The sequence below is a fragment of the Phalaenopsis equestris genome, unplaced genomic scaffold (genome assembly GCF_001263595.1).
Source record: "Phalaenopsis equestris unplaced genomic scaffold, ASM126359v1 Scaffold001312, whole genome shotgun sequence".
Taxonomy (NCBI): Eukaryota; Viridiplantae; Streptophyta; class Magnoliopsida; order Asparagales; family Orchidaceae; genus Phalaenopsis; species Phalaenopsis equestris.
In genome coordinates, this window is record NW_018165751.1 from 122,311 (window position 1) to 141,815 (window position 19,505).

A 19,505-nucleotide genomic window follows, 5' to 3' on the forward strand; every position below is an offset into this window, starting at 1 on the left:
TTACGTACACATCACTTTACATATGCATTGGAAAAGTGACGAAATCCTATTTGATATCGGAAACAACATAAAACAGAAACCTACACTTAGGAAACAGTTTGGATCGAAAATCTCAAGAAAGGGAAAAATGCATAAAGCGTACTAAACGATGGTTGAACACCGCGGGCCACTCCAGAACACTAAACAAACTTCTTAACCCGAAAAAATACGGGACATGTTCTTAAAACCAATAAAAATATTTTTCAACCTCAGTCCACACAAAACAATCCCTATTTATAGAGGCTAGACTCTCCTAATTACAAGTGTATCATTCTAAAATATAGAGACACAACAACAAACTAAACACATATACCGAGACATGTATACTATAAAATAAAACTCTAGCTCCTGTGTCACGATTCTACTTAAATCATGCTTATAGCCAAACAAACCTTTAAGATTAAGATTTAGGGTTTTAAGCGAAAGGATAATAAAAAAAGTTTCATCTTATACATACTATTATGAATTTCTTCTCAAATCTAAAGCACATTATCAAAACAATCAAAATAAATAATTTTTTTTTCCAAATAGGAAAAGAGAGAAGAGCCCACTAACTTGCATGATTACCCTCTATTTGCAGAGCTTGAGTCTCTTGAAATAGGAGGAAACAAATGACTTTTGATAAGGCCTAGTGGCAAGGCAAGTAGGTATGTTCTCCGGTTGCTCAATCCATAGCGTGTGCTCTATTCCTTCAGCCCTCAGCTTCTCCGCTAAGTTCCTTATCTGTGCCTCTCCCTTAACCTCCATCGTCACCTATTAACAAAAGAACATATTCATATATACGATCAAAATAATCCTTACAGATTTTAAAAATCGGACTGACCAATTTGACCAGTTCAATAGTGAACCAATACTTTAATCGGTTCAGTCCAAATTCAGAAACGATTCTGCATAGAATTGAGATTGAATCAGTCAAAACCGAAGTTGAATCAGAGAGCCTGTGAACAAGTTCGGTTTTTAAAGAACGGGTCAGTTCAAATATTATTCAATTTTAGTCTTTTAATTTTAATTGGATGACCAAAAAATAAAATATTTAAATTAAAATAAGAGAAAATACCAAATCTTAAAATTTTTATTTAGAATAATATCCAAAAGTATAGTCATAAATTAAAATATTATTTGTCAAATCGCAAAAAAAATAATATTAATATATCATTATTCTATTATTTAAATTATATTTAAATAATTAAAATATTTATTATATCATCAGGTTCAACCTTCCGGTTATACCCCAATTGAACTATAGAAACTAGAATCTTTACCTCTTTCGATTCGATGCCTAATCTAATTTTCATAATCTTATTTTGTAAGAGTATTTATTTTAAGGAGCATTTCAATAAATATCACCCAATTACTATGCATTTACAATTTATGCCATCCAAATCGTTCACTTCACACACACACAAAAAAATTGTATACATATCACACTGTTCTTATGTACTTACATATCTCACACCTAAACCTTAATTATGTAAAAATTTTATTTTAATTCTAAACATTTTCAATTGCACAATTCACCTGCAATCATTCAAATTCGAACTAATTTGATATTACCATAAATTTTGCAGTTTATTTTTGCAAAAATTAGTAGGAGAGAAGCTTTTCATGAGAGCATTATGAGCTCAAATTAATAAAATTGTCATTCTCTAAAAGGGCCAATATGTTCTCATGAAAAGCTTTGCTCCACCATTAAGTAAGTAGTTAGCAATAAAATGGGACATTTACATAAATACCATACAATCCTTATATATTTACATATTTAACAACTAATCATTTGTATTTGCATGTATACAACTTAAATCTTTAACATCAATCAAAAATATCACAATCACTATCCTTTTAAAGTGAAACGCGCCTTTTTCATGCATAGGTACATGAAACCAAGGTTATAAGTATAAATATCAAACTTGGGGCGTTAGATATATAAACACATAAGAATTGTATGGCCTGTATATAAATTTCCCTAAACTGATTCAAACTTTGGAGGTTAAACATGTAAATAACATAAGAATTATGTGGTATACATGCAAATTGCTCTAATATTTAATACTTTTTGCTTATATTATCTTAAAGAAATCAAGTTTTTTTTTGAGCTTTGGTAGCCCTCTTAAGCTTGGGGAAAAATATTACAATAAGTGAGTCAAGTCGACTTGTGAGTCTGCTCGAGCTCGGCCCGATAAGTGGCTTGTGAACTGAGCTCAATGATCAAGCAAGTCAAGCTCAAACCAACCTCGACTCGACTTGTTAGCTTATGAGCAGGCTCGTTCAAGAAAATATTAATATAAAATACACTCAAAATATACTAAATATCAAGAACTTATCTTAAAAGTATTAAAAATGTTTTAAAAGTAATATTTACTATTGTATATTACTGTGTTATTTATCTTCTAATTGTTCATTTTATTTGTTATCTTATTATAAAGCTAGCTTAAATTAATATCATTTTGTCTCTTTTATCATAAACAAGCCGGCTCGAACTCGTAGACTAAAGTTTGAGCACAAACTCGATTAAATTAATCAAACTCAAGCTCAAGCTGAAGGTGGCTCGAGCTCAGCTCGACTTGTTTACACCCCTATTTTGGAGGGACACTTTAATACTAATCAGCCACCGGGCTAAAATGAAACTCAATGCGGCATTTCATCGAACACACCTTGTTCATGGAATCCGTATTTGCATGTATACAACCTAAATTTTTAACATCAATGAAAAATATCACAGTCACTATCCTTTTAAAGTGAAACAGGCCTTTTTCATGCATAGGTACATGAAACCAAGGTTATAAGTATAAATATCAAACTTGGGGCGTTAGATATATAAACACATAAGAATTGTATGGCCTGTATATAAATTTCCCTAAACTGATTCAAACTTTGGAGGTTAAACATGTAAATAACATAAGAATTATGTGGTATACATGCAAATTGGCTTCAAACTTTGGATTATTAAAGAATTAAATTAAACAATTGAAAAGAAAAGATTTTGAGAATCATGATGATCATTTACTCAAATATGTAATTTGGATTAGGGGTGTAAGTGAGTCAAGTCGACTTGTGAGTTTGCTCGAGCTCGGCCCGATAAGTGGCTTGTGAATTGAGCTCAATGATCAAGCAAGTCAAGCTCAAGTCAGCCTCGACTAGACGTGTTAGCTTATGAGTCAGCCCGTTTAAGAAAATATTAATATAAAATATACTCAAAATATACTAAATATCAAGAATTTATCTTAAAAGTATTAAAAATGTTTAAAAAGTAATATTTATTATTGCATATTATTGTGTTATTTATCTTCTAACTGTTCATCTTATTTGTTATCTTATTATAAAGCTAGTTTAAATTAAATATCATTTTGTCTCTTTTATCATAAACAAGCCAGCTCAAATTTGTAGACTAAAGCTGGAGCACAAACTCGATAAAATCAATCAAACTCGAGCTCAAGCTGAGGGTGGCTCGAGCTCGGCTCGACTTGTTTACACCTTATTTTGGAAGCGCTCATCGCGTACGGATACCGCATGCAAATTTGTGTGCGATGTCCAATCTGGACCACTGAAATACTTTTTTTTTTTTTTTTTTTTTTTTTTAAATTTTTTTTTTTGCATACCACTCTAAAATTTTTTAGGGTCCTGATGGGACACCGCACGCAATAATTTTCCCTATTGAGCGACACTTTAATACTAAAATGAAACTCAAAGCGGCATTTCATCGAACACACCTTGTTCATGGAATCGATGTTGGAAGCAGAGAGATAGGCGGCGGTTTCGGGACAGTGGCGGTGGTTCCAGATGGCGGCGACGGCGGCGTGGCAGCCTTGTGTGACGGTGCTCCCCAGCGGCCATTCGTCGATCAGATCACGCCGGAGAACGACGTACTGGACAAGAAGATCGCTGGGCTCTTTCACGCCACCGGAGCTCAGAGAAGAAAACTCCATTGGTGCTGCGGACGAGGTGTTCGTGTTTCTGCGAGGAGGAGTGAGCGCTGAAACCCTAGATCTTAGCGAGGGGAGGGTTGAGAATTTTAAGGCGGGGGAATTAATAAGAATCATCGGGTCGGTTTTTTTCATGGGAACAATGTTTATTTATCCAAGTACTCTTTGTTTTATTTTATTTGTTCTTTTTAACTCCAAATAAATCAATTATATATATTATTTATATAATAATATATTATATATATTTTTATCTAACTTTAAATTATAATAATAATTCATGCAGTTATGTGATTCACTCCTATGTCTTAATTTGTGCAGATTCAAATCCAGCACTCAATATCTATTTTTTTAATTGATTTAAATATAGTGCCAAGCACGAACAAGATGTAAATCGAGCCAAACACGAACAAACACTCTATTCATGAGCAATTTCCGCCACGAGTTAATTTCGAATGAGCCAAACACGAACAAACACTCTATTCAAGAGCAATTTCCGCCATGAGTTAATTTTGAATGAGCCAAACAAGAGTTACGTCTGAGCTCACTTAAGCTTAGCTCGCCCTAAACATATAGTGACGCCTACATATCACCCAATTGTTATGTATTTACATACCTAACATCTGAACTTTATTTCTTATGTTTATAACATCTAAATCTTTCATATCACATTTAAAAAATCACTATTTAAACTTTTAAAAAGTGAAATGCACATATAAGTTACACATGCAAAAAATTGAAGCGTCGGTTTTATATTAAACACAAAGTACATCAGAGCGGATTTACATTAGTTTAAAGGGCCATTTACATACATAACATCCAATTACTATTTATTTACATATCTAACACCTAAACTTTATTATTTACATTTATACCGCCCAAATCTTGCCCAAATCTTTCATATCAAATCTTTCATATCACATTAACATATCCCTACGTTTAACTTTTTAAAAAGTGATACACGTCTTTTCATGTATACTTAAGATGATATATATGTAAAAATTGATGTTTACAAACTTTGACATAAAAATTCATACAAATTAAAGTACACAATGAGCAATTTATAGCACAAACATCAACTATAACAGCTGTGCATATTACAGGATTCAGCTTTTTAAATAATCTAAAGCTAAATCATTACAGCAAGCAGCAAATATGAAATAAATTTAACTAATCATGCTACAAATTTTAACTGCAGTTAAGTTAACCAGAGGAGATAAATATATGTACCAAATTTGTAGAGGAAGCTTGAGTTAGAAGCACTTTTTGTGAACAATTGAAGGTCCGGTCTCATCATATTCTGCCTTTGTGATGTGCTGATTCTGTGGGAAAACAACTTTGGCAAGAATAGCACCGCCCATCCAAGCTGAATTGTTTGGCAAATTTTCAGGCATGTACTCTGGTGGCTGATAAGATCCAAAGAAGAGAAGGTATTTCAGATCAACAATTTGAGAAAAAGTGAAATTTACATAAATACCACACAATTTGTATGTATTTACATATCTAACACCTGACTGATGCTTGATGTTTATGCTAACACTAAGTGATTGGAAAGGGGTATTGCACTTTCAAGAAGTTAATAATGGCGCAGTTTTTTTACGTATTCTGGTGGCAGATAAGATCAAGTAGAGGAGGCATTTCAAATCAATAATTTCAAAGAAGAAAAATTTGCATACATATCAAAAAATTCTTATTTATTTACATATCTAACACCTAAAATTTGATGTTTACACCCATAACGTAATATTGGCATCATAAACATACGCACGAAAGGATGTATCCCCGCTTTTAAAAAAATAGCGATGGTGGTGGTATTTTTTATGTGATCTCAAGGATTTGAGAGTTGCAAATGTAAATATGAAAGTTTAGGTGTTAGATATGTAAATACATAAGAATTGTGTGGTATGCAAGTAAATACCACTTTCAAAAAATAATAATAATAATAAAATAAAACTCAATAGTTGTTTGGTAAACTTTCAGGCGTGTATTCAGATGGCTGATAAGATGAAGTAGAGAAGGCATGTCAAACAAACAATTTGAAAAAAAAAAAAAAGAGAAATTTACATACATACCACACAATTCGCTTGTATTTACATATCCAACACCTAAAGTTTGATGTTTACACTTATAACACTCTAGTGTCATAAACCCATGAATGAAAAAGGTGTATTTCACTCTAAAAAGTTAAAAAATGGAAGTGTTTTTTATGTGATGCTAACATTTTGAGTGTTATAAATGTAAACATGAAATTTTACGTGTTAGATATGTAAATACATGAATTGTGTGGTATGTATGTAATAATAAATAGAATAATAAATAGAACTCAATAACTTGTGCCGTTAAATTCCATTAAGAAGGCTTATAGGAACTAAGATACCTTAACAAGAGAAGGTCGTATTGAAGAGGAGCACAGAACTGCCTCTCTTTGGAAACGCTCTTCAAAACCTGAATAAACAATTCAAACTAACTCAGAAGAGTTGTAATTAGAAGGCAAATCCATTGAATCAAGCATCCAAAAAGAATTTTACCTAACATTTTTTGTGCATTTACATATCCATCGAACCACACAAGTCTTGTGTATTTACATAGCATTTGAATCCTCATATTCACATGTATAACACTTAAAATCTTTAATATTACATCAAAAATATTACTATGACTAACTTTTTAAAAGTGAAAGCACCTTTTCATCGATAAGCTTATGACACCAAAGTTTTAAATGTAAATATCTAATTTTAGGGGTTATATATGTAAATATGTAGGAGTTGTGTGGTGTGTATCTAAATTTTCCTTTTTTGTATTTTGTGCCTATTTTAGCACGGAAGAAGCTGAGACACAGACAAATAAGTCGGGCAAATTCAAAAAGGAAGATTTACATGCATACCACTCAATTCTTATGTATTTACATATCTAACATCTAAATTTTCATATTCACATTTATAACACTAAAATCTTTAATATTACACTAAAAAAATATCACTAATACAAACATTTGAAAGTGAAAGTACCTTTTCAGGGATAAGCTTATGACACCAAAGCTTTATAAATGTAAATATCTAACTTTATATTGTTAGATATATATATATATATATATAGAAATCGCATGATGTGCATGTAAATTTTCCTTCTTTGTAGTTTGTACATACTTCAACACACAAAAAGCTGAGAAACTGACAAAAATGCTGGGTAAATTCAAGAAGGAAGATTTACATACATAACATTCAATTCTTATGTATTTACATATCTTACACCTAAAGTTCAATTTTAAATATACGCCGCCTTCTTTATGCTGAAAGGGTGTATTTCACTTTTTAAAAAGTTAACATGGTAAAATTATTTATTTTATATGAAAATTTTCAGTGGTATAAATGTAAAAGGCTAAATTTTGGTGTTAGATATGTAAATACAAAAGAATTAGATGTTATGTATGTAAATGCCCAATGCAAGAAATGTAGAAACCATATCACTTAAATAGTTCAATCTTATTCGATTATTTCCCTGACTGCTTCTCTTCACCTCTAACGTTTTATAAATGTAAATACTAACTTTAAAAGTTCAATCTGCTTCCTAATGTGCTTTCCCAGTCTTCACCTCAATTATTATGTATTTACATATCTAACACCAAAACTTGGATATTTACACTCATAATATCATGGTGCATAACACTATGAATGAACAAGTATATTAGTGGTAGGCATATAAATATGAATGTTTAGGTGTTAGATATGTAAATACATAAAAATTCAGGTATGTAAATAAATGCCCATTTTTTAAACGTTAATTGTTACTTTGTTTCTTTCTATCGGACATATTTGGCTGCTATTGTCCCCTTTTGCTTTTCTTACACAGTTTTTTAATTCTCTCCTAAAGTGCCTATTAGGTATTTCACTTTTTAAACTTAAAAATAGTGGAGTTTTTTGTGGAATGAAAGATACGAGTGGTATGAATGAAAAAGTATAATTTAGATGTTAGATATGTAATACATAGGAATTGGCTGGTACGCATGTAAATTGCCCCTAAATAAAAATGAATAAAGGGCATCAAACAAATAAATATAGCGATGATGAGAATAGTTGATTATTTTCACTGAAATTAATTTAAAGACACCATGGAAATATAGAACGTACCAGCCATAGATGAAGTACCGCCGCACAGAACAATGTTGTCAATAAGTTGTCGGTGAAGCTCAGGCGCGACAGCCGTGATACTTTGAAATAGCTGTTCAACAATCCCATTATCCTCCAATCCTAATATAGATGGTTGGAATAGAGCTTCTCCAACAATATACCTTTCCCTTTCGATCATTATAATCTGCAAACAAGCTTTAATTAGGCTCAGTTTGGGGGAGAAAATTTTTTTTTATAAATCTTTATTCAAAAGTAGTTTTTTGAAAGCCATGTCTTAAAGTTATTTGGATACAGCTGCGACATCTGAAAGAAAAATAGAGTTTTCTCAAAAGTGTTCCTATAAAAGAATTGCAGCCAAACAAACTTTCTGACTTTTCGTAAGTGCATAAGATATGTGTGGGATGTATGTAAATTTCCCATTTTATTAATAGTGTATCCAAAAATAAAGAATCAGGAGCAACGAACCTGTCCATCTGGAAGAATGTGCTTTTCTTTCTGACAAGAATTTAGTGTATTATCAAAGGAAGATTCATCTTCCGCACAGCATCCATATTGCTCTTTTAATTTCTCAACCTCATTAATGTCAATATGTACTTGTGGATTGGTCTTCCTGAGTTCCTGAGCGAGTAGATTTGTCAAATCAATTCCACCAATCTCAAATCTTTTGGAGGCTATATGCTGAACAGCACCTTCACAAACCGGTGCTATATCTGATAAAATAAAAAAAATAATAAAAATTGTAAATTTTTTAATGCCTGATAATTTTTTAAGAAAAAAATTACTAGTCTTCCAAATAATGTAGATAGAAAGATGAAGGCAGGCTTACATACATAACACTCAACTCCTATGTATTTATATATCTAAGACCTAAATTTCAATTTTTACATACATCTCATCTTACCTATGCATAAAAGGGTATGTTTCACTTTTTAAAAGTTAAAATGGTGGTGTTTTTTTATGTGAAAAGAATAGAAAGATTTAGGAGGTATAAATGTAACTAGTAAAGTTTAGGCTTTAAATATGTAAATACTTATGTATGTAAATGTCCAAAGATGAAATCAAACCAAATATCAAAAAGAGCGAAGTGGCAAACATTACATAAAACAAAAAAATTTAATTCATTTTACTTATGATTACTTATGAAGCATTCTCTTAATTCAAAATATACTTATTAATAATGCAAAACAATGTGCACCACGGCTGAACTGAGGTTTATGAGCGAAAAAATGTATAATTCATTTGTGGTTTACTTATGTTATGGTGCAATACATAGCAGATGGCGTGCGCCAATGGTGCTATATCTGATAAATTAAAAAAAATAATAAAATTGTAAAATTTTTAATGCCTGATATTTTTTTAAGAAAAAAATCACTAGTCTTCCAAATAATGTAGATAAAAAGTTGAAGGCAGATTTACATACATAACACTCAACTCCTATGTATTTATATATCTAAGACCTAAACTTCAATTTTTACATAAATGTCATCTTACCTATGCATAAAAGGGTGTGTTTCACTTTTTAAAAGTTAAAATGGTGATATTTTTAATGTGCATGAAAGATTTAGGAGGTATAAATGTAACTAGTAAAGTTTAGGCTTTAAATATGTAAATACTTATGTATGTAAATGTCCAAAGATGAAATCAAACCAAATATCAAAAAGAGCGAAGTGGCAAACATTACATAAAACAAAAAAATTTAATTCATTTTACTTATGATTACTTATGAAGCATTCTCTTAATTCAAAATATACTTATTAATGATGCAAAACAATGTGCACCACGGTGTAATACGCACTTTTGCCTCTCTGAACTGAGGTTTATGAGCGAAAACGTGTATAATTCATTTGTGGTTTACTTAGGTTATGGTGCAATACATAGCAGATGGCGTGCGCCAATTTGTATTTATTCTAATATTTTTTATTATACTATACATAAAAGTAAATGCAATTCCTTTATTTAGTCATGCCTTGGTGGCATTATGATGCATCAGTCATTAGCTGTAATTTTAAATTTATATTTTTCTTCATTTGAATAAAATTGAAACCAAAGGAATTGTTAGCCTGAAAAACAATTTTGCATAATGTAATATTCTATAATAGAGCCTTTTATATATTAAAAAAAAAAACTTATGTATTTAAGCACCTAACACCTAGACTTTCATGTTTTACAAAATAGCATCCAAATCTGAAAAATACCACTATTGGTTACTTTTTAAATTTGAAATACATATTTTCATGCATAGGTTCATGACACCAAAGTGTGATAAATGTAAATATGAAATTTTAGATGTTAGATATGTAAATACATAAGAATTGTGTGGTAATGTATGTAATTTTATCTTTATAATAATATTTTAGAAACTCAAAGATAGTTATTTAATTAGTATTTAAGTGTTTATACTATGAAATTCAATCCTCGAGCATTATCGCCTGTAAGTTAAATTTTAAGTGGAATTTTGAGCTTTTTAGCAACGTTCTAATGACAAAATTTTGCTCTAAATTTTGCGTGCATAACATAGGATGCAGAGTTGTATACACTCTCAATCAAAGATGCAAACCTATTTTCCCATGCCCGATGTCAACGGTGCACCCTGAAATACGTCCTACTGCATAAAGCGATAATACTGCTTGCTCGGAAGCATAAAAGCCCGAGACATTAAAAGTTTCAAACATCATTTGGACCAACTGTTCCCTGACAACCTGTAAATCAGACAATAAAAGGCATAAAATCTCTTAGCAAGCATTTCTTGATTTGTTTAGCAATCCATATTATGCAGAGCAAATAATGAAGTGTAAAAAAAAAAGTCAAATTCAGCCTTAGAACTCATGTTTGTATTTTTTGTAACAATCATGTTCATCTTGCCCTTGCATATCCCTATTTAACCAACAACTTATTATTATCACTTTTAGGGGTTGTTTGGATTCAAGATGGATTTAAGTTAAATAGGATTTAGTAAATCCGGATTTATCAATCAAAATATTATTAAATCCAAAATAATGTTTAGTTCAATTAAGGTTAAATCTAGTTAAATCCATTTGATGTGTTTAGCATAAATCTATTTGAAATATTTTCTTTTCCTGCTCTAAATCCGTTAAATCCAACTAATAAGTGGATTTAATAAATATGAATTTAATGAACGGAACAACCAAAAATTGGATTTAATTTTACGGCAGATTTATCTAATGTTTTGCTAGATTTAGGTTAAATCTAACTTAAATCCTGTTAAAAGTATCGTATCAAACACCCCCTTAAAATATTTAAACTCAATCAAAATCTCTAAATCTCATGTATTACCTTAGCTATTAATATATCTCATTTTTACCTACTTAAAAAGCATCATGTTGTATAAAAAGCCAGAAGTCGTGACTATTACTCTACTTATTTCCGACTTTGTTTAAACTTAAAGCTCCCTCAAAACTAATGCAAGCTTAGTTAATCTTAAACCAACTGAGTCCACCATAAGTCTCATTTACTAGCACACGATCTATTTTTATAATCTTTAATAATTTCAATGGCAATCTTCTTGCTGCATGCATTTAACCTTTTTTAACTTGCACCATGTTTGTTAGACACTTTTATAGCTTTCATGGCAATCTTCTTAATCAGTCACACCATGCTTGGTTCAGCTATGTATATATATACATACATACATACATATATATCTATATATATATATATATATATATACACATACATACATATATATATATATACATACATACATACATACATACATACATACATACATACATACATACATACATACATACATACATACATACATACATACATACATACATACATACATACATACATACACACACACACACGTATGTGTGTGGGTGTATGTGTATGTGTGTGTGTATATTTGTCTGTTTATATGTTTGGATGTGTGTGCTTGTGCGCGCTCTGACTATAAATCTAGTTAAATTCAATATATTTTAAAAATTCCATCATGTATTTATATGCATATTTCTATTTTGTATTACTCTATTAATTGTCAAAAAAGTGCTTCTTTATATGTGAATATTCAACATAGATGGGTGAGAATTTGATAAACTTCACAATAATGATTGTAAAAATATGATCGACTTTAGTGATATTAATATCATAAATAATAACAATTTTTTTTCCCTTACACTGCATAACGCTGCATTAGAAAAGTAAAAGTTTACGAGGTTTTAAAAAAAATGTGAAAAAAAATTAGACCTTATTATATTTAGTAGGTCTAAAATTTTCTTGGTTTACTGAACTTTTTAATATTATTTTAGAAATTAAAAAGATGTCTGATGAGTGAAGAAAGAGTCTATTGGTTCTTCTTTTTAATAATAAAGTTGATGCACGAGAGTGTGCAAAATATAAAGGAATTTAGCTAATATGTCATACCTAAAGTTATGGGAGAGAGTCCTTGAATATAAGTTACGACATGATAAAAAATTTTCTCAAAATCAGTTTGGATTCACGTCGGGCACGTCTACCATGGAAGTTATACATCTTATTGAGAGGTTTGATAGAGAATACAATGAAAGGAAGAAGGATATATATATATATATATATAATATTTCAAGAGAAGTAATTCGGAAAGTTTTAAAAAAGAAAGGTATTGATAATTCTTATATTAAAGTCATTAAAGATATGTATGCTATAGTTATTACTTGCGTTTGAACACAAGGAGGCTTGATAAAGTATTTTGCTATTTTGCTTGGATTACATCGGTGATCGGCTTTAAACCCATATCTCGTTGTCTTAGTTGTGAATACAGGAGCAAGTAACTTGGTGAATGTTTTTTGCTGATGACATCCTTCTTGTGGATAAGGCTAGCGAGAGTTTGGGAAAAACTTGAATTATAGAGGTCAACTTTAGGTTTAAAGGTTTTTATTTTAGTAGATTTAAAATTAAATATATGTAATGTAATTTTAGTAATAGTAAATCTAGTGGTAGGGTTGTAATAATAGATGATCCAGTCATTCAAAAGAGTTAATTTTTTGGATATATCAAGTTTGTTGTTCAAAGTGATGATGATATACATGGAGTAGTAGAATTCAAGTTGGATGGTTGAAGTGGAGGAATGCAGCGAGCCAATTGTGTGATAAAAAAATCTCGCTTAGACTTTAAAAAAAAATCTAAGATAGTGGTGAGACCTGCAATGCTTTATGGCACAGAATGTTGGTATGCAAAACAGATACATAAATTTTAAGTATTGCTGAGATGAGAATGATCCAGTGGATGAGTGGCCTAACATTTGGAGACAAAATGTGAGATGAATACATTCACGAAAGACGTGGAGTAGCTCTGGGGGCAGAACATATTAGAGTCACTTAAATTGTTTGGTCATATGAAACGTCATCCGTCTAATAACCAGTTAGGATAGTAGATGTTTTAGATTTGACTTCAGCTAAGAAAGATAAAAGTAGACCTTAAAAGGCTTGGGAATGTTGTATAAAAAATTAAATTAATTTATTATAATTAAATGAAAATATGAAACTCAATTGGACACAATGGAGAAAAAAGGATTCATGTAGCTGACCCCATTTAGTGGGATGAAGGTTTTTCGTTGTAGTTGTTATACTCTATCATTGTCACACTTTCATATCTAATCGCCCACACATGGATGATAATGAATGTGATTCACGCCCTCTCACTAGGTTTCGTGAGTCATACATATACAATTTTGGTTATTATTATGCTAATTATTGCTATTCTTAGTTGCATAAAACATCTTACAATGATGCATATGATGATCTCTCCTGCTCATCAAGCAAAGTTCCCCAGATCATACACCAACAAAGCAATCTTCAAAGAAAGCTTTTCCTCCCACCCATGCAATCCACTCCAAATGTTTTAGATATTCCATTAGAACCACAACAAACCACAACCTCCTTTAATTCATTAACTTAAGCAAAACTTATAAAAAGTACATACAAAGATGCTTACAATGGCATACATCACACGCCTATTATTGATGATGAACTTGACATTGAGAATAGTTCTAAGCTATTAACCTCTCAGCTAACTATTATGATTGAAGTTGCATATAAGATATTAACATGGAGTAAGCAAAAATTTTATATCTAATTAAGCGCATAAGAGTGTGACTGCTACAGCCTCCTTTAATTCAGCAACATAAAAAAAAACTTTATGGTCCTTAACAAAGATACTTACGATGACATACATCACACACCTATTATTGATGATGATTTGACATTGAGAATAATTATGAACTATCGGCATCTTAGCTAACAATTATGCTTGAAGTTGCATATAAAATATTAATATGGGTTCAAGCCAAAGCTTTATAACCAAATAAGCGCATAAGACTGTGACCGTTGAAGAGACTGTGTTGCTTACAAATATGATTTCTTGTATCATTGAGATAGTTTAGATGTACCAGAGCTTGCAAGTGATCTATCCAACTTCCTATAGTGATTCCTACTTAAATGCACATGTTAGTACCTCAAGAGACAAACCACTTCAAAGGATTCCAATTTTCTTTAATCACAATTACAAACGATTGAGTTCCTCTCAACATCGCCACTGTCAACAACTAAATAATTATTGATCAACGTCGCAAAAAAATAGAACATGAATGAAGTTTACAACCGCATAGCAACCAGGCTTCCAAGTCTCCATGTTCTTTGCGCTTCATGTTGCTGCTCTCTATGTTGTAAAGCCACCCTCTCCAAATAATCCAATTAGGTTGCGGCTCAACTAGGCTTACCTCTTTCAAACTCTTCAAAAAATATCTCTTGGTGGCTTAGAAGAATTCATCTCATAGCATCAAAACGAGCTAATTTATCAAAAAAACCATCAAAGAGAAAATGAATGATTTTATAATTAGTTTGAGTTATCAAAATATCACCAAAGGCGTACTTAACATCAAAATTGAATGCAAGCATAAAAACTACTCTTAAACTCGAGTCAAATGGAACATCAAAGGTTCTCGACCACATTACAACTGAATAGAATGCTTGCCTGCTTGGAGCCCTTCTTATCAACCACGTGAGCTTTAAATGATTGATAACATTAAGTACCTAATGAATTGAATTACTCTTGGCTCCAAGAAGGATCGTCAAGTCGTCTATTTCCCTTTCTCCCAATAAGAAACTCCCCGTCACTCTCCATAGCACTCTTCTTTCTTTCATTTCCTTTTATTTTTATGTTCATGATTTGACCTGCATGCTCCATAACAAACCCCAAACTTCTTTCAATTCCAAAAATATTCCAATCTCCCTATCATAAACTCTAATCCAAAATCATCATAATCATTCCAAAAACTTAGTCCAATATATTATTTATATCAAATTGATATCAAAACTATTATCATATCATAACCACAAATTGTCGATCTTTACTTTCAAATAAGGTGTAAATGAGTAGATCTAATCTCAAATTAAAGCTAATTTGGGCTTGGCTCACCTACTCAATGCTTCCAGTCGATCTCATATAGCAAGCTCGAGCTCGGCATGTCCCTATATTGCTAAGCTTGTGTTTGAATCAAGAGCTCAAGCCTTGAGATCGCCATAGAAGAAAGACACTACATAAACTTGTTGGAAAGCATTCACAAGTTCCAACGGCATGTGAGGGAGAAGTTGAGTTCGCAATAGAACAAAGAAGAGAAAAAAAAAATTACCATATATCCCCATAATCTTCCATATTATTTGCTCTAATGGCTCTGCCACCTAATAGGCAAACTGGTTTGACCATCTTCATGCATGAAAATATTTTGACTTTATTATATAAATAAACAATTTTCCTCATGCTAAAACAAATGAACTCATAAGATTTTGATTATCAAACATATAACTAAAAGAAATATGATGCTTTCCATATCCATAACAGAATTCTCCCACCGATCTTAATCAAAAAATGATTATTGCCATAAAAATAGATGTTTCTGGCAACTCCATTTTTAAAGTTATCTTTATGATACATTAGCTAAATTCTCACTATATATGAATGCTATCTACAAGCTTGCTTCAAAACTTGCAGCAATATTAACTCCTACAACACCCTCAAGGGGAGAAGGCATCAAAAATATTATCTCAAACCACAAAACCCGATTCTCACTCATGCATTTAACTTGTCAAAAAATCAACATAAAAAATACATAGTTAAGAATAGTTTTAGATCCAAATTATTAGTCCTTATGCATGTATTAGGGAACAATCATAAAAAATTGTTCATATAATCATAAAAAATATACAAGGCTTAAGCAATTAAAAGCACTTCCCTATGATGCAAGTTAGGTCCGCCAATCGAGCAATCAAAATCAAAATCAAATGCAACTCAAAAAACTATACTACAAGTCTTGCTTGCATAGATTCTCATGTGACGAAACATATCTGGCATTTACATGTTTTGGCCATCTTTATCCAAATTACCCAATCCCATGCTTCCAAAAATCATCCTTCACACCCTACTTCCCAACTAATGAGGCCATCAATGAGGACATGAATCCAAAATTTCTCAAAAGATCCCTCTCCCTCCAGCCTTGGTCGAACAACCTCTGCTTTCTTCTTTACTCCCTAGAACCCCACCCCCCCTCTCTCTCTCTTCCGCTCTCCTATACCTCTCTACTTCTCCAAATAGTTTTCTACTCTTCTCCTTTAGTCAAACTCCACCCAATTTCTCCAGAAGCAGCCAACTGATACCCCTCCTTGAAGTTGGACTCCAAACAACCCATTCAACTCCATATCCAACAATCCTCACTCATGCTTCCATTAAATGTTTCAAGCCATCAAAGAGATGAGGATCTTCCCATCCCCACACAACTGAGGGCAGCACCGCTATCACGGTGAAGTTTGATAGTCTGGTCTCCATTACCTTCTTTCATGAACACTTCTTACAAGCTAGTTAAGTTTTTGCTCAATGATGCCCTCCTAATTTCCTAATGATTGTTATGTCTTATCTATTTTTACACTATGTAATAGCAAACATTCAGCTTAGATCCAACCTCACCACTCATGACATATGAACTCCATTTTCTATCTACACTTCTTACAATTGTTAAAGCAGCAATAACTTGAAAAAAACAAAATTTGGGCCAAGAAAAAACCTTCAAAGCATATAAACCTCAGTAATTTGAACTTCCCTAATAACTACAGGCCTTGAACCCTAAACATATTATAGAGAAAAGTTATCACCATCAAGCTATTGGAGATGAACTTGACTTCTAAAATTGTTGCAACAGAAAGTTATAAAGTAGTCGTATGTATACAAATCTTCCTATAATTTACATGTACATCCAAAATACGGATTTTTTAAGCTGTTAAGGAAACCCATATACAAAGTGGTCCTTCTGGGCCAATCAAATTGGGGCCTCCTTTTCACCATGCATTGGAAATAGGGTCGTAAACAAGCCAAGCTTGAGCGAGCCCAGGCTTAGCTCTTGTTCGGCTCATTCAAAATTGCTCGTGTTCGAAATCAGCTCATGTTTGAAATTGGCTCGTTAACAGTGTGTAACAGTGTGTTCGTGTTCGATTTAAATATTCTTGTTCGTGTTTGGCTTGAAATTGGCTCGTTAAAATTAATTGAAAATATTTGATGTAAAGTGTTGGATTCGAACCTGAACCAAATCTATGCAAAAGAAGATACATAACCACGTTACCACATGAGTTGTTATGATTTAAACTTTTATAATTATATGATTTTTTTTTTATTTCGAACTAAAATGAATCGAATACGAGCGAACAAACAGTTCTTCGTGTTCGGCTTGTTTATAATTTAAGCTTAAAAAAATTGTTCATGTTTGACTCATTTGGTTAACGAACGGGTCGAACAGGAGCTACTTAACGAGACGAACACGAGTTGTTCGCGAACAACAAGCTTTTTTTATGGCCCTATTTGGAAACCAGCTTATCTGATTATACTCATCTGCCACATCCTTCAAAGTGGTGACCACGAGAATAATCTCTCAAGAAGACCTAGTGAGTTCCTCCGTTGAGTTTGTCATAACTCGTCGAGTTCTTCGACTAAGCTCGTATACACTCATCAAGCATGATCGTTAAGCTCGCCTACACTTCTCAGGTTGCACCACCACTGTCGTTTATCGATCCTTCAAAGTCGCTTGCATGGCATAAAGAAGGAGACTTTGGCCCATCTCTCACCATGTCTACTTATAAGCCACCTGACACCCGTGGTGATTTCTTTTTAACAACAAATCTGTGACAAACATCGTATAGTACGGCCTAGAATATAGTTTTTTTTTTTCCTCGTGCAGCCCTACAAGGGTAAAGACATTCTAGGAGGCATATAAATAGGAGGGGGTGCAACGCAAGAGAGACCTCTTTTTTCCATATCCATCTCTCTCGTTTCACCTCCTCCATTCTTCCCACAAGGTCTCTCCTGGGTTGTATGATTCCACAGATAATAATACGGGAGTATACATCCTAAAGGGTTTCAACGTTACCATCTAAACTGTAAAAAGATAAGCAAAAACTTGACAGAAAGTGATTACACGAGATAAGTTCTGCATGGCTAAGTTGAACAATATGCATCGTAATAATACAGATTTCTAAGCAAAGACGAAATCATACTCTAAGAACCATGTAAGATTATAAAGAAAACGTCTGCAATTCATTTAAATAGAAAGTCAAAATACATGAATCGACCGTTTGCTCATCTAACCTTTGGGGTGGAGAGAGGATCGGTGAACAAAATCTGCCCTTCCTCTCCCATCTCCCACCCGAGTCCTGTGTAAAGAACATGGCGCAGTAAGTCCTCCATTGCATCCCAGTCTTTGATAAAACCCCTTACAACGGGATCTACTGTCAATTCCTCGAACGCCGAGGGATCGTCCATGTCCCCTTCCTCCGCCACGCACTTCATCTTCGTAGGAATGATCTGATTCATGCCAGAATAATCAGACCGCAAGTGAATGCATGGAAAAAGAATGGCTTCGTTGGCAATTCCAAAGAAAAATAAGGAATAGGGTTTATAGTAGCTTTCGAAAAATGAGGAGATAGTCTGTAAACCATGGCCGGATCTTGATCGGGTGCAGCGAAGCCTGCTTTGAGAAGTTTTGAACCTGCGTCGACCACCACCGCCTCCATTGCGGACGAAGAAAACCCTAGATTTCCCGAGCATTCAATTGTCCACTACCCGCCCATCTTGTTTGTTTGAAATTTACATAACTAGCACAATATTCTAATGTATTTACATACCTAACACAAAACTTTTTGTTTTTACATTTATACCAGCGAAGTCTTTCATATCAAATTAAAAATATCATTATCTGAACTTAGACACAAAAAAAAAAGTGAAATGTGCATTTTAATGCAAAGATAAAATAATATATATTTAAATTTAAAATTTATGTGTCATAACAATGTTAATACATAAGATTTGAGCGATATACTTATAACTTCCATTGTAGCAAAAAAATAAATGAAATTTATAATAATATATTTTATTTTATTTTGAA

The 19,505-nt window shown here is 32.4% G+C and overlaps 2 protein-coding genes across 2 annotated transcripts; both read right to left on the bottom strand.

Annotated features, from left to right (window-relative positions):
* Positions 1-383: 383 nt before the first annotated feature.
* On the bottom strand, positions 384-4,101 carry LOC110033958 (putative peptidyl-tRNA hydrolase PTRHD1). The gene is made up of 2 exons (XM_020738140.1): positions 3,747-4,101; positions 384-792 (listed from the first exon to the last, which is right to left on the bottom strand). The coding sequence occupies exons 1-2, from the start codon at positions 4,092-4,094 to the stop codon at positions 610-612; spliced, it is 531 nt and encodes a 176-aa protein (XP_020593799.1). The 5' UTR covers positions 4,095-4,101; the 3' UTR covers positions 384-609.
* LOC110033957 (actin-related protein 7) lies at positions 707-19,203 on the bottom strand. The gene is made up of 8 exons (XM_020738139.1): positions 19,057-19,203; positions 18,710-18,925; positions 10,641-10,782; positions 8,549-8,793; positions 8,084-8,267; positions 6,334-6,401; positions 5,187-5,362; positions 707-792 (listed from the first exon to the last, which is right to left on the bottom strand). The coding sequence occupies exons 1-7, from the start codon at positions 19,132-19,134 to the stop codon at positions 5,210-5,212; spliced, it is 1,086 nt and encodes a 361-aa protein (XP_020593798.1). The 5' UTR covers positions 19,135-19,203; the 3' UTR covers positions 707-792; positions 5,187-5,209.
* Positions 19,204-19,505: the final 302 nt, after the last annotated feature.

What these genes read in the sequence shown, in the direction of transcription:
- LOC110033958 (XM_020738140.1), bottom strand. Translation starts at nt 4,094, where the DNA reads ATGAAAAAAACCGACCCGATGATTCTTATTAATTCCCCCGCCTTAAAA. An exon ending in ACATCGATTCCATGAACAAG is followed by an intron (nt 793 to 3,746) that starts GTGTGTTCGATG and finishes TTTTGTTAATAG; the next exon opens with GTGACGATGGAGGTTAAGGG.
- LOC110033957 (XM_020738139.1), bottom strand. Translation starts at nt 19,134, where the DNA reads ATGGAGGCGGTGGTGGTCGACGCAGGTTCAAAACTTCTCAAAGCAGGC. An exon ending in CCGATCAAGATCCGGCCATG is followed by an intron (nt 18,926 to 19,056) that starts GTTTACAGACTA and finishes GGCATGAATCAG; the next exon opens with ATCATTCCTACGAAGATGAA. An exon ending in CATCGGGCATGGGAAAATAG is followed by an intron (nt 8,794 to 10,640) that starts GTTTGCATCTTT and finishes TTATTTTATCAG; the next exon opens with ATATAGCACCGGTTTGTGAA.